Source organism: Petaurus breviceps, unplaced genomic scaffold (assembly GCF_028583685.1).
Source record: "Petaurus breviceps papuanus isolate PSGF00001 unplaced genomic scaffold, PetGlider_PUasm1.0 688, whole genome shotgun sequence".
Classification (NCBI taxonomy): Eukaryota; Metazoa; Chordata; class Mammalia; order Diprotodontia; family Petauridae; genus Petaurus; species Petaurus breviceps.
Genome location: NW_027186457.1, coordinates 20,352,704 through 20,368,479, shown reverse-complemented (window position 1 = coordinate 20,368,479; position 15,776 = coordinate 20,352,704). Strand labels below are relative to the sequence as shown.

Here is a 15,776-nt window from a genome sequence, read left to right as displayed (position 1 = left end):
TCTCTCTCTCTCTCTCTCTCTCTCTCTCTCTCTCTCTCTCTCTCTCGTCTCTCCCACTGGAGTATAAATTCTTTAGTGGCAGTAATTTTTCCCCTCCCTTTTTACTCTTTATCTACAGTACTTGGCACATAGAATTGTCTAAATAAGTGCTTTTTATAAATGGATTCTTACTTTTGCACACTTATTCATGCTGTTCTCCCTGCCTGAAATGTTCTTCCCATGCCCTTCTGTTTGTCCAAATCCTATCCATCCTTTAGGTCCATTTCCCCTAGGAATTCTCTTCCGATTACTTTAGCCCATATTGTCTATCTTTTTTTCTAAACTGTTGGCTCATAGTCTGAATCTGTTTACATGTTGTTTTCCCTTAGAATAGAAACTTGTAGAACAGGGCAGGGACTATTGGTCATTTTATCATCCTATCTGTAGTCTCTTATACAGAGTTGGCACTTAATGAGTGCTTCTTGGACTGGATTGATTTATGATAGCCTCATACAAATGCTTCCCTTTCCCTCATCTTCTAAAGTCAATCAATTGCCAAGTATTATCTCTTCTACCTCCACAAGATGTCTGGCATTCAAATTTTGAGGCTCCCTTAGGCCTCTAGGATAAAATACAAACTCATCTTTTTGGCATTTAAGACCCTTCACAAACTTGCTCTGACCTAAATAAGGTCAGACCTATTTCACATTAATCTCCCTGCTGTACTCTATGTCCAGCCAAACTGGCTGCTCCCCAAGCATAACAGCCTCTTTCTCTTCAGTTACACTCTTTGAAATACCTACCACCTTTTGATACTCAGCATAAGTACCAGCTCTCCTTCATGAGAGTTTTCTTGTTCTCCCCTCTTGTTATTAATTCCTGCTTTCTAAAAGAAATTTGCATTTACTTTGTTTATATTTTGTGCTTACTTATATATTCTACTTATTTTATTTTGTGTTCACTTATCTATTTGTTATTGTATGTTTCTACCTAGCAGAATGTAAGCTCCTTGAGGGTAGGACCTGTGTTCTATTCATTCATTAATTTATCTAGCTATCTATTCATTAATTTATGTTTTTATTATCTATCTATCTGACTAGGTTTGTCTTTACATCTTACAGGACCTAGTATAATGCTTGAGACATAGTCATAAATACTTAGTTGAATTATAAATTTTTATAAAATTCTTGTTGCAGATAGAGCCAAGATGGTAGAGTATAGACAACAACCCAGCTGACCTCTCCTAATGTTCTCCTCTAAATAACTTTAAAATAACTCCTAAAATAAAATTTTGGAGTGGCAAGGTCAACAAAAGGTCAGAGTGAGACTTTTTTCAACCTAAGGTAACCAAGGAGGTTGGCAGGAGAGGTCTGTGACAGGAGGGTTGGAGCCAGGACAAGCCCAGGAGAACAGAAGACTCAGTCCCAGTTACAGAGTCAAGAGGAGTGCTCACACTTGTGGACGCAGTGGAGCAGGGGTCCCTGCTGGGTATGACCAGAGCACAGACTAAGAGAACAATGACCATGCCTCTTCCTGTATCATACCACCTGGGAAGCACCAAAATCTTGCAAATCAGCAGCATGAAAAAACCTGAAGCTTGAGACAGTGCCTCCCCATGCCCAGGTAAGCAGAGCCCAATTATAACATAAAATTCAAAGTTAAGAACTAGGATGGGAAAATGAGAAAACAACAACAACAACAAAAACAACTTGACCATATAAAGCTATTACAGTGGCAGGGAAGACCAATACATAAATTCAGAAGAAGACAACAGTATAAAGACAGCTAGCTACAAACAAAGTCTCAAAGAAAAGTGCTAATTGGTCTCAAGCTTACCAAGAAGTCCTAGAGAAATTAACGAAGAAGATAAGAATGGTAGTGGAAAAATTGGGAAAATAAATTATACTGATGTAAGAAAATTATGAACTAACAGCCCCTTAAAAAAGAAACAAAAAAATACTGAAGAAAATAATTCCTTAAAAATTAGAATTGCGCAAATGGAATCTCATGAGACATCAAGAAACAATAAAACAAAGTCAAAAGAATGAAAAAGTAAAAGAAAATGTGAAATATCCTATCAGAAAAACAACTCACCTGGAAAACAGGTCGAGGAGAGATCATTTAAGAGTTATTAGACTACCTGAATTTTGCTATTTTTCTTTTTGTTGTTGTTGCAGCTAGGTGGCACAGTATATAGAGTGCCAGACCTGGAGTCAGAAAGATGTATTTTCATGAGTTGAAATCTGGCCTCAGACACTTACTATCTTTGTGACCCTGGCCAAGTCACTTAACTCTGCTTGCCTCAGTTCTTTATCTCTAAAATGAGCTGGAAAAGGAAATGGCAAACCCTCCAGTATCTTTCCCAAGAGAACCCCATAAAGGGTCACAAAGAATTGGACATAACTGAAATGACTGACCAATAACAGATATCATATTCTAACAAATTATAAAGGAAAACTGCCCCAATACTTTAGGACCAGAAGGCAAAATAGAAATGAAAAGAATCGACCAATCCTGAAAGAAATCCCCAAATGAAAGCTAAATTCCCAGGAACATTATAGCCAAATTCCAGAGCTCTCAGATCAAGGAGAAAATATTGCAAATAGCCAGAAAGAAGCAATTCAGATATAATTGAGCCATAGTCAGGATCACACAAGATTTGGCAGCTTCAACATAAAGAAGCAGAGGGTTTGGCGTATGATATTCCAGAAGGCAAAGGAGCTGGTATTACAACCAACAATAACCTACCCAGCAAAACTGAATATAATCCTTTGGGGGGAAAATGGAAATTTAAAGAAAAGAGGACTTTCAAGAATTCCTGGTGAAAAGATTAGAGTTGAATAGAAAATTTGACATCTAACACAAAACTCAAGTGAAGCATAAAAAGGTAAATATGAAAGAGTAATCATAACAGATTTAAACCGCTTACATTACTATATGGGAAGATCTATGTAACTATATCATTTTTAGGGCAGTTAGAAAGAGTCTATATAGACAGAAGGCATGATTGTGAGTTTATGGAGTGATCCTCTCACTCCCAAATGGAGGAGTGAGAAGATATACACTGGGAGAAAAGGAAAAAGAAGATAGAATAAGGAAAATTTGCTCACGTAAAAGAGTCTTGCAAGGAAGAATTGTATAGTTGAGGAAAAAATCAAAGTGTGGCAGGCAATGTTTGAACTTCATTTTCATCTGAATGGGTTCAAAGGGGGGAGAATATATTTATACACACAATTTGGTATAGAAATGTGCCTTACCTAATAGAGAAATAAGAGGGAAGATGATAAGAGATATGGATGTGGGGATTATAAAAGGGAAGGAGGATTAAGGTTAGTGAAAAACAATGGTCAGAAGCAAAACCAACTTTTGAGGAGGGACAGGATAGAGAGAGAGGATAAAGAGAACAAAATAGGACAGAGGGAAATACACAGTTAGTAGTTATAACTGTGAATGTGAATGGGATGAGCTCACTCATAATATGGAATTGTTTAACAGAATGATTTAGAAACAAGACTCACATAATATGTTGTTTACAAGAGACAGAAAGACACACACAAAGTTAAAATAAAGGACTGGAGTAGAATCCAATATGCTTAAGCTGAAATAAAAAAGGCAGGAGTAAAGAACACGATCTCAGACAAAGCAAAAGCAAAAATAGACCTGATTAAAAGAGATAATCAAGGAAACTACATTTTACTAAAAGATACCATAGACAATGAAGTGACAAAAAAATTACAGCACGTTTCTCTGACAAAGGCCTCTGATAAATGGAACTGAGTCAAATTCATAAAAATAAAAGCCACTTTCCAATTGATAGATGACCAAAGGATATGAACAGGCAGTTTTCAGAAGAAGAAATCAAAGTTGTTAATAATCATATGAAAAAAACTTTCTAAATAACTATTGATTAGAAAAATGCAAATTAAACAACTCTGAGGTAACACCTCATACATATCAGAAATGACAAATACTGGAGAGGATGAAAAAAATAGCTACATTAATAAACTGTTAGTGGGGTTGTGAATTTGTCCAACCATTCTGGAGAACAATTTAGAAATGTGCCCAAAGGGATATAAAACCGTGCATACCCTTTGACACAGCAATACCACCACTAGGTCTGAACCCCAAAGAGATCAAAGAAAAAGAAAAAAAGGACTAATATGTTAAAAACAATTATAACAGCTCTTTTTGTGGTGACAAATAGTTGGAAAATGAAGGGATCTCATCAATTGGGGAACGGCTGAACAAGTTGTGGCATATGATTGTGATGGAATACTATGGTACTATAAGAAATGACTGGGGGTGATTTCAGGAAAAAAATGACAAGAACTATATGAACTGATGCAAAGAAAAGTGGGAAGAACCTGGAGGGATGTTGTAATGATGATCAACTGTCAAAGACCTGACTACTCTGAGTAATACAATGACCAGAGACAATTCCAAATGAGTCAAGATGCAAAAAACTCTCACATTTGGAGAATGAACTGATGAACTCTGAATGCATTGAAGTATAATTTTCTTGCTTTCTTTATTCTTTTGTTGTGACTATGGCTAATACGGAAATATGTTATTCCACATGTATAATTAGTTGATATCATTTTGCTTGCCTTCTCAGTGGGTGGATGAGGGATAGAATTTAGAACTCAAAATTTAAAATGAATGTTAAAAATAAATGATACAGGGACGGCTAGGTGGCGCAGTGAGTAAACCGCCAGCCCTGGAGTCGGGAGGACCCGAGTTCGGTTCCAGCCTGAGACACTTAACACCCACACAAAAATACTAGCCGTGTAACCTTGGGCAAGTTACTCAACCCCAATTGCCCTCCAAAAGGCAAAAATAAATAAATGATACATTTTTTAAAAAGAAAACTTTTGTTGGATTGAATTAAATTATAGTTCTCCAATGTTTCCTTATGTACAAATGCTGTCTGACCAATAAAATTTTAAGCTCTTCTCAAGGATAAGGATTATATCTTCTTTTATATCCTCCACAGTATCTAGCATCATTCTAGACACATAATAGCTAATCAACAAATATTTGCTAGTTCCTTGATGACTTACTGAACTTGGAGAGAGAATTTCAGTGGGACAGGAATAATGGACCTTGGAATTGAAAAGTGGCTTCAAATATCACAGGAGTGGGGAGGCATCATTTCTTTTCCCTGATCTAGGCATTCTGTAGTGATCATTTTCAAGATTATTTTTGAGATCAGAGCTCTGAGAGAGTTTCTGAAGTTCTAACCGATTCTCCGGTGTGATAGTAATGGCAATTAAAGATTCCCCTGTATTGGCTTGGTTTTCAAATTGATTGTGTTAAAACCCAGAGTTTGTTAGTCCCACCTGTGGGATGGGCTTGTTGATGTGAGGGGAGGGTCCTGAGCTGGGAGGAGCTGGTGATGTAGATTTGGAGAGACACTAGAGAGAGGCGGAAGATCTTTTTTGGAAGCAGCACCTCGTGGAGAGAGAGAGAGACTAAGAGAATTGCTGGTGGCCGCTTTGAATTGCCCTGGACTTTTGAGACCTGCCCCCTGAGCTGCCAAGGACTGAGGAGACATGGCTGTTTTGCTGGTACTTTGTCTGTCTGTTTTGATGTTATTTTGCCAGATTTGTCTACTGGTGAAAGACTGTCCTTTTGTTGAAGAAGTCCTGGAACCTGGCTGTTCGCTAAGAAGGCCTGCGACTGTCCTGCAGACAGAGAGTGAATACTGTCCACTGGTGAGGGACAGTACTGTTGTTGCAGGGGTCTGGAGACTGTCCTGCAGACAGAGTGAATACTGTCCACTGGTGAGGGACAGTGCTGTTGTTGCAGGGGTCTGGGAGCCTTTCTGTTGGTTCAGAAGCCCTGAAGAAGGATTTTCTTGTTGTATGTTTACAGAAATCCTGGGAGAGGGCTTTGCTAATGTGTTCAGGGGTTCTAGGACTGTTCTACAGACAGAGGATAAATTCATGAAGGGACTGGCAATGTATCTTGTGGCTTTGCTAAGCCTTGTCTCCCCAGGAACTAAGATTGCTGAGAACTTGCCTCGTGTCAAGATGAAGAAAAGACCTCCATTTGGGTATTAAGTGCTGTGTTTAAACTTGATGTAACTCTGGGGTAGATTCAGTTGTGATCCAGGGGTGGGGAACTTTTGACCTTATGTTTGGAAACTAATCTCCATTTGAGAAAAGGGGCTTTGTGGTGGACTTAATTAAGGTATAGCCTAGGGGTGGAGAAGTATTTAGAACAGAGACTTTGTAATTGATTGAATGATTGGAAGATCTTGGGGTGGGGTAGTACTTGGAGATTATTTAATCACACTTAGTAAATGCTGTATTTGGAATGATGTCATGTTTTGATCTTCTCTGTTCTTGGTTTGTCACTAAATAAAATAGAGAGCACCTATGCTGGTATTTTGAACCTGGGAAGTTGCCTTCTTTTGGCATTACATTACATCCGGGGTGACTGGCAGTTAGAATGAGGACCTGACTTAGAAATACTGTTTCCTTAGGTGGTAGCTGAGAAGGTGGATGTAGGAGGGCAACAGTATGGGGCAAAGTCCACCCACTTCCTAATTATTCTATTTCTTGTTTATGGTGTCTTTTTCCCATCCATAAATACAGAGAGGAAGAATGGAATGGACTGAAAGTTGTACTTGGAAAAAGGGGAGATGTAGCTATGAGTCCTACTTCTCACACTGCTGGATATATAACCCCAACAAATTCATAGAACCTCTCTGAGCCCCAGACTTTTCTACCAAGGTACAGATGCATTTTGCTTTGATTGGAATAATGATGATGATGATACCTCTTACTATAGGGCACTTAAAGTTACAAAGTGCTTTAACCCATCTGGACATCCAGTGTGGTACCACATAAACTAGAATTTTAATCCAGAGGATTAAGTGTAATGAAGACAGTAACAGAGCCCTAGGTGAGCCATTAATTAGCAGCTTGACCTAAATTGACCATTAATTAGCAGCTTGACACAAAAAGTCATTTTGTGTTTTGATTTCTCATGAACAAAGAAATGTCAATGTAAATGAGGGGGTTGAATTAGCTGACTTCTGAGGTCCTTTCCAGCTCTAATATTCTCTGATCCTAATATAGTGATAATGAAATGAAACTTAGTATATTTTTTATGGAAGCCAGTGGCGTCAAACTTGAATAAAAACTGGGACCACTAACCATAATTATTCCTGCAGTTCGTAAATTGATTTAGAAAACCACAAATTAACATTATGAATGCTCTGTTGTATTTTACATAGTTTGTTAAATATTTCTCAGTTATTTTTTTCTTTTTTCTTTTTAAGCAATCGGGGTTAAGTAACTTGCTCAAGGTTACAGGGCCAGTTATTTCTGGGTGTGGTGCTAAGTGTCTGAGCCCGGGATTCGATCTCCAGGTCATCCCGACACTGGAGCCGGTGCTCTTACTTGCTGTGCTACCTGGCTGCCCCTCTCAGTTATTTTTTAATCTGGTTTGGAATCCCTCAGGAACATTATACTTCATAGTCTGACTACTGGACACCTCTTGGGTAAGCTGGTTGAGTATAGGAGCTTTGACTTTCCTTTCACACTAAAGTCCCTGATACCTACTATGTTCTTTTTTAAAGGTGCTCCATAAGCATTTATTTGACTTATGGTTTTTAATGGGAATTCCACAAATTGGGCTGAATCATTGTCTTCTGCTTAAACCAGTTGAGTTTTTCTCTCCACCTATGTTTCCATCTGTTACCCTGGTAATTTCATCAGCTTTGCTTCTACTACAAATTCTCCTAGCATACTAGGTACATAGTCAATGTTCAGTCATTGCTTTGGGATTGGTGGTTGGTAGATCATTTTTTTATCTGATAAAAAGTTATCTTCTTTCTCTTGCACATCACTGTCATAACCAGGTGTACCTGGCAGAAGAATGTTTTTGTCTAACTTGTGCACAGAGGGAATGTGGTAATGGAAACCTGGCTTCACAATCTAGAGAAGGGAGGTGTCCACCAGAAATCACATGACCGAGTTTTCTTCTGGGCTAGATTCTCATAGTTTTGTTTCCATTGTCCTATTTAAATGGTTACTAATAATTATGAGCAACAGCTGCAGGAGACAAAGAAAGAATATATCTACTTTTCATCACTCAAGGCTTTGCTTGAACCTTCCAGGTTTGAAAGAAATGTTTCCTATTATGTTTACTTAGTCCACTTGCATTAAAGCAGTCTTAAAATCTTCCCAGTATTCTCCTTCATTCTTTCCTCTTATCTCAGCATTCTGGAAAATCAGATTCTCCACTTCTATCTGGAACTACCTTTGAAGGAAGTGTCTACTCTATGTGGGGAAGGGTTGCTGCTCACTTTTTTATTTTCTTGATTCTTAAGTGAAAAAGCCATCTGTAAAAGAAAGTATTTATGGCCCATGTGCTCCTATAATTTATTCATATTACTTTAGGTACAAAAAGATGGTTTGACTAAAACCAGCTGACCTCTAAATCTTGGGTGTTTTCTTGGACCAGATTCCTGCAGGAAATAGGGAATATAATGCATGCGATTCTGAAGATGGAATTTATTTACAGGATTCTTTTTTATTGATAACAATTTTGAGACTTTAGAGTAGTCCAGGATACTAGGTGGTCAGTGTACAAAGCCATTTGGCTGATAATACAACCTCAATTCTAAAAGGTCTTAAATGTAGACTGCCAGAAATAATAAAACCTATCTGGATCTTCAGGAGACAATAGGAGATGTTGGCAGGAAGGGATGGAAGAAATCTCAAAGGAATGTTTTGAGATAAGGCTTATCTCATTAGTATTAGTTTGTGTGTATAGTAAGCTGTCCCTGAAAAAACTAGATGTGTTGATTCATTTTGGAAAGTAATCATTTCAAGTTTTTCATTTTGGTATTTAACTCATTAATACCTTTAGGTATATAATTGGTTTAACTTTATATTTTTCTTTAACTATTCATAAAAAATAAAATAGCTCGAGATTGCTGCTATTTCATGATTTAAATGGATTTATATTTTGTAAAATAGCCAGCTAAACCCAGTCTTTTTCCTTTTTCTTGTGTAGTATGCAACCTAACTAAATCTCACTCAATACAAACCAAGCCAAACCAAATCAAATCAAGCCAAACTAAGCCAAGCCAACAAACATGTCTAAATGCTTACTATGTGCCAGGAACTGGGGAAAGGAAGACAAAACAAAACAAAACAATTCCTGCTATCAAGGAGCTTGCATTCTCCTGGGGAGTAGATGCGATATGTCAATGGATAAATAGCATGAAAATGGTCTCCCTAGATAGAAATACAGCACAATTGGAAACTATTCACTTGGCAACACAATAGTTCTGAGATAATTAGAAAGTTGAAATATCAATGGATTCCTAAGCACATTCTGCTGAGAATCAGGACAACTAGGTTCTAGCCTAGTTTAATCTAGTCTAGATTTGTGCCTAACTGTGACGTGGTCTTGGAAAAATCACTTTCCCCTCTTTAGGGCTTATTTTGGTCACCTTTATAATGAAAGGATCAGTTATTGAGGTCCTTTTCAGCTCTCATATTGATGAACTATGCAGTTCTTTATGGGATGAAGTCTGAAAACTCAAGGATCATGGTATTTAGATGAGAAAGGAACCTCAGAGATTACTTAACCCAACATTTTCATTTTGAAATTGAGAAAACTGAGATGAGGCACAGAGAATTGTGTGACTGTCCCACAATAGTATAAATTATAAGTTGCTAGGATTCTGACTCTGGTTCACTGTCTCCAAACCCAGGGTTAAAAAGAATGTCTACATCAATTTTGGTTGAATATGGAAAAATAATTAGAGTGATCCAAAGAAGAATTAGGCTTTTTCTTTTTGGTCCCAGAGGGCAGAATTAGGGTCAATGAGTAGAAGGTGAAAGAGGCAAATTGTGGTTGGATGAGAAATAGTACTTCCAAACAATTAAAGCTAGTTAAAGATGGTCTGGTCAGCCTTTGGTACTACTGGTTTTCCCATCATTGGGGGTCTTTAGACAAAGGCAGGATAACAACTGCCACTAGGGATGTTACAGAAAGGATGCTTGGTTAGGTATGGGATTGGACTAGTGAGCCCACCAAATCTGAGATCCTGTAATCCTTTATCTTCTATCTACCCCCAATCTAGAAGAATTGCACATCTCCGTTATTTTTCTTTTCAAAATAAATTCACAGTGTCACACAATTCGTTTAGTAAAAACATAAAACAAATTGCCCTAATATAAAAGAAAATATTCCACCTTTTACAGTTCCTGGGTTTACATGTTGACTTTTCCTAAGCATGTCATATGAGTAAACCAAAATATATATGTCATCCTTTAAATGATATAATATTTTGGGTTGGATAAATGAATAAAATCTCACACTGTTTCTCTGTGGAACAAGAGTATCTACTCCTGAAAGCCAAATGTTTCCTTAATTTCTAATTTTTCAGTTTTATTCTTCCCGAATTGGAACTAGTCACTTTATCTTTATCTGTTATTTGTGTACTGCCTTGGGATATTTCTTATATTATTGCATTAAATTGTTATTTATTTCTTGTAGTGATTTCATTGGTATAGGGAACTCCCAAGTGAGGAAATTCCCTCTACTAATGTGAGTTGGCACTCCTTTCTTTATAACTTACAGTTTTAGAGAATTTCTTAGAACACTGAGAAGTCAAGTGACTTGCCTGGGGTCATAAAGACAACATAATACCCAAGGTCATACAGCTAGTCTATTAACTAGCATTTATAGAATGCTTAGGTGTCTGAGGTCAGATTTGAACTTAGTTCTTCCTGACGTTAGGTCTATCACTCCTTCCTGTGCTGTCCTACTGCCTGGTTGACTCAGATGTAAAACTTGAATGTAGTTCTTCATGGCTACAAAGCCTGATCTGTCTACTATTGTGTATTCACGCTCATTCATGTCTGACCCCATCATGACCCCATTTGGAGTTTTCTGAGCAAACATACTTGAGTGGTTTGCCACTTTCTTCTCCAGGTGATTTTACAGATAAGGAAACTGAGGCAAGCAGAGTTAAGTGACCTGCCCAGGGTCACACAGCTACTGAGCATCTGAGGCTGGACTTGAACTCATGCAGATGAGTCTTCCTGACTCCAGGCCTGGTGCCCTATGCGCTATGGTACCACCTCGCTGCCAAATCTGAGTTGACCTCTCCTAAATTCTACCTCTGCCTACTTTAGTTCTTTTGATAGGTTGGGCTCCTTCATGAATAGATTCACAATGGAATTATGAACAATGTGTGTGTAATGAAGTAGTTTTGTTGATTATCCCCCAAACCTCCGTAATTGAGTCATGTGAGTCAATTCTTCATTGAAGAAAAAGGTGGTACAGCTACTGCCATTTTCAAATTTAGCTAATGTGACATTCTGACCTACGCAACACATTCCCATCTCCCTTGGTCAATTTTTTTTAGGTTACACAAGGTTCTCTGAAAATATGTAACAACTCTCAGAAATATTTCCTTTAGATTTTTTTTTCTCTAAGCATTGTAAAAAGACCCACTAATGAAGTGATACTTCTTATGGACATGACATATTTCTTTTCTCTGGCATTTAAAAATGAGAAATGGTTGTCTACTTACCAACTCAACATGGTTCTCTGTGAGGGCATAACTTTTGGAGTAAGGGTACAGCAACATCTGGGAATAGGAATGAACTGTCACGTAGGCCTTGATAGAATCAAGGTTTTGGGTGATGAAGTTCACCAGGGCTTTGGTTTCTTTTTCAGACTCAACAGTAGGTCCACAGTATGTTTCTGAGCAGGGGCTGGTAGAGGCCCCAATTTCTGTAAGAGAATGCATTATGATTAATGGCTAATAGCTCATGACTGAGATACCCAGTGGAGTATATTATTTCTTCAAGCTAGAAAGTCAAAGACTAGAGTTAAAAGGGAATATTAAAAATTATCCTCAGGGGTGGCCAGGTAGCACAGCGAGTAAGAGCACCAGCTCCAGTGTCAGGATGACCTGGAGATCGAATCCCGGGCTCAGATACACAGCACCACACCCAGAAATAACTGGCCGTGTAACCTTGAGCAAGTTACTTAACCCTGATTGCTTAAAAAAAAAATTATCCTCGAGCAAGGAGAATATGGTAGCCTTGGAGTCAAGAAGGCCTGGATCCAAGCCTTGTCTTTGGTTCAAATGGGATGATCACTTAATCACTCAGTGCACAGGTAATTCCCTAACACTATAAAGTTCAGAATGGGTGTCAATCTGCCATGGCACAGGGAGTTTTCCCACCAACGAACTCATAGATTTTGATTCTTCTCCCCCAAACGAAAACAATGTGTAAAGCAGTGGTGTCATTCAAATAGTAAACTGTATATAAGGGTTCTTGTGAGTCTCCTATTGACTTAGAAAAAAACATGTTAACATTAACTATGTTCTATTTCATTTTAATTTACTTTATTAAATGTTTCTCAATTGCATTTTAATCTTGTTCAGCAGCACTAAGGAATATCATGGGCTACATGTGGTACATAGGCTTTGTGTTTGCTATCCCTGGTGTAAGGGATGTATAAAAGCCTATAAAGGACCTCTCACCATGAAATTGGGGGAGGATTGGTGTGATTTTCCTCTTAATATGAAAATGCCTAAAATCACAATCTTAACTCTTTTCCCCTCCCTCTCAGAATACGTAAGGCATGCATAAATCCTATAGAGTTTTTACTATGAGATATGGGGTGGCGTATTTTCCAGTTAATATGAAAATGCATAGACCATTAGATTCAATTCTCTTTTCTCCACAACACTATTCACTACAGAAGTAATATCTGTTAATCAAAATTTTGGTAATAAGATTCTCTAAACTTTTCGGTAATAAGACTCTTTAAACTTAATTAGACTGGTCCTTGGATGACAAAAAATCCCCAGTTTATCGCCTTAACCATACAATATTTCACAGATTTTTGGGTTGATGTCCCCATATTAAATCTATGTGGGTTCGGGTGGACTGTGTAGGGTAATATACCAGTGAACAATAGCAGCAACCTGACACCTCTATGTCTGCTATTTGACTCATTACGTTATTAATTCTTATCATATCCAAATGCAATTGAGTGTTTTCTGCTTTTTCCTTATAAATTACTAAAATTACACCAATTAGCTCTGAGCCCCCACTTAGTTTGTTAAGTATTTTTTTTATTAAGTAAATCAGAAAGAATCTCTTTTCCCATAGGCTTTTGCTTATCTCTCACTCTTTCATGACATTTAAAACACACTATAATGACAGTGAAACTTCCAGTTGCTTCATAGTCTTCATAGATGACAGTTAAACTGTAACTCTGCAAAATTCATTTCCTTTTAAAGATAGAGTAACATTATTCATAGTCCCTGTGGGAGAGGCAATTAAAGCTGGTGTTATACGTACTTGAAACCTTTTGACTTTGGTAGGGTAGAGTTAGAATAGAGCCTTTGAAAAGCCAGGGTAACCTCTACACTGTGGCAAATTAGCAAAGTAGGACTTGGAAGAGGGATAATATAAGAAAATTTATATACATGAAACAAATTAATGACTGTTAAGATCCTGCTAACATCACTCTATTATCTTTTTTTTTTGCAGAAGTACAGACAATTAGTTTTCTTCAGTATTCCACCAAAATTAAAAAGCTGAAGATTAAGTATTTATAATCTCCTGTAATAGTATGTAAAGTTTATTTTTCTTTAGTGATAACTTATGGCTTTTGAATGCTATACTTTTGATTAGAAAACTATAATATCATCACAAAGATATTTACCACACCATCCAGCATTAAAATTTCTGTTGGGGTCAGTACCAACACAACTGGTGCCTGACCGGGTGGACCGGGTCTTCCTCCACAATCGTTCCTGAAAGGACACAGTAATGTCATTAAAAAAAACAACAACAGCAACTCTTACTTTCAGTTTCATTAATGAATCTCTAGGCAAGAAGTGAGCATGTTTACCGTGGTCCATGTGTAGACATAGCCATCAATGTTGAAAACAGGTAGAACATAAAAGTCCAATTTATCAAGAATATTAGTGAACCGGTTCTCAGTTCCATAGGTACGAACGGCCTGAAGAACAATTGCAGTGTATCACTTGGGTGGAAATCATTGTGCATAAAACAGATACAATATATTTTAAAATGAATAGAATATCTTTGCCTTTGGTTAACCCAAAGGCATTACAGCACTGACATTTAAGAGATTAAAAAATTATCTAATCATCACTAAAAACGACAATTTCTATGTCACCTGGGCTTCAAAGTTATTCCTGCTTATCTCGCAGAAACTTCATAATTTTCTATTTTATTCTTTTTTTCCCTTACAGGAAAGGATTACATTTGTACTACTGGGTCCTAGAGGACAGAATTGGGAGCAGTGGTTGAAGTAGAAGAGAAATAGATTTTGACTTGACCTAAAGGAAAACTTCCAAATAATTTAAGCTCTCTCAAAGTGGAATTTGGCAGGCTTGGGAGGTGGAGGATTTCTTTAATTAGAAGTCTTTAGTGATGGATGACAACTTGGGTTTGTTGTAGAGAGGATTCCTCTTTAGCTATGGGCTGGACATCTTGATGCCTGATGCCCCTTCCATTCTGAAGTTTTGTGTTTCTATTTTAAAGGTGAATCAAAATCTGTTAAGATATGGGATTTTTTTAAAAAGGTATGTAGTCACCCTCACTATGTAATTCATTTTTTACCAATGCCAGAATAAGGTATATTTTCCCTTGTCAACATGATCAAAGAAAATATTGATTAAGTAATGAATGCCTTATTGAGGGGTGCTAGCTATTCTTTATTATATATCCCATAGCCTCATGTGGCTTGTATGGAAAATGGAGTTCATATTCCTATAGACCACACCTGCAGAATGGATATATAGATATGCAGTAGGAATGGCTATTCCCCAACACCTCAACATAAGTTCTAACTGGTTGGCAGTGAAGAGAGTAATATCATGACATCATGGAAAGAATACTAAATCTAGAGTCAGATGACCTGAGTCTGAATCTCATCTCAATCGGTCAATCTGCATTAAGTGTTTACCATGTGGCAGGTACTGTGCGACATTCTGAGATTAAAAAGAACAGCTAGAGAGAATCACTGCCCTGAAGAAGCTTACACTCTAACGGAGGGAGGTAGAATACACAAATCAGTAATATACAAGTAGATACAAGATTAGAAGGAAATGAACTAATATGCAGAAGGAACAAGAAAGGTGTCCTACAGCAGGTGGCATTTGCACTGAACCTTGAGGGAAGTTAGGGATTCTAAGAGGCAAAAGCAAAAAGGGAGAGGTTTCCAGGCATGGAGATAGTCATTCCAAAGGTAGAATATTTGGGAAACAGGAAGTAGACTTGCTAGTGGAAGGGAGTAACGTGTGAGACATTTGGAAAGCTCAGTTGTGAGAAGATTTAAATGCCAAACAAAGGAATTTATTTTTTATCAAAGAGGGAAAAAGAAACCACTGGGGTTTACTAAGTAAGGGAGTAAGGAGTGGGGAATTAGGCAGCAGTCCTGCACTTTAGGAAAAAATCACTTTGGCATCTGTTTATAGAATGTTTTGGAGTAGGGAGAATCTTAAGATAAGGAGAAGAATTATGAGTCTATTATGATAATTCAGAGGAGTGTTTGAATATTAGGAAATCAGGATAATAGCAATGTGAGAGGTTAACATGGGGCATATCTGAGAGATGTATGGAGAAAGAAATTCCAAGATTTGGTCACTATTAAGTAGAGGGAAAGAGAGAGGACTCAAGTGTATCCTTGAAGTTATGAAACTGCATGTCAGGATGGTGGTGCCCTTGGTAGGAACACAGAAGCTTAGAAGATGAACTGGTTTAAGGGGA

At 37.6% G+C, this 15,776-nt stretch overlaps 1 protein-coding gene across 1 annotated transcript in view; it reads right to left on the bottom strand.

Annotated features, from left to right (window-relative positions):
* Positions 1-15,776, bottom strand: part of CPB1 (carboxypeptidase B1) — a 47,170-nt gene that overhangs the window by 13,055 nt on the left and 18,339 nt on the right. Inside the window, exons 7-9 of the mRNA XM_069104716.1 lie at positions 13,891-14,001; positions 13,702-13,792; positions 11,546-11,748 (exon numbers count right to left, since the gene is read on the bottom strand). Coding sequence (XP_068960817.1) covers positions 11,546-11,748; positions 13,702-13,792; positions 13,891-14,001 — 405 coding nt within the window. The remainder of the gene's footprint in view (positions 1-11,545; positions 11,749-13,701; positions 13,793-13,890; positions 14,002-15,776) is intronic.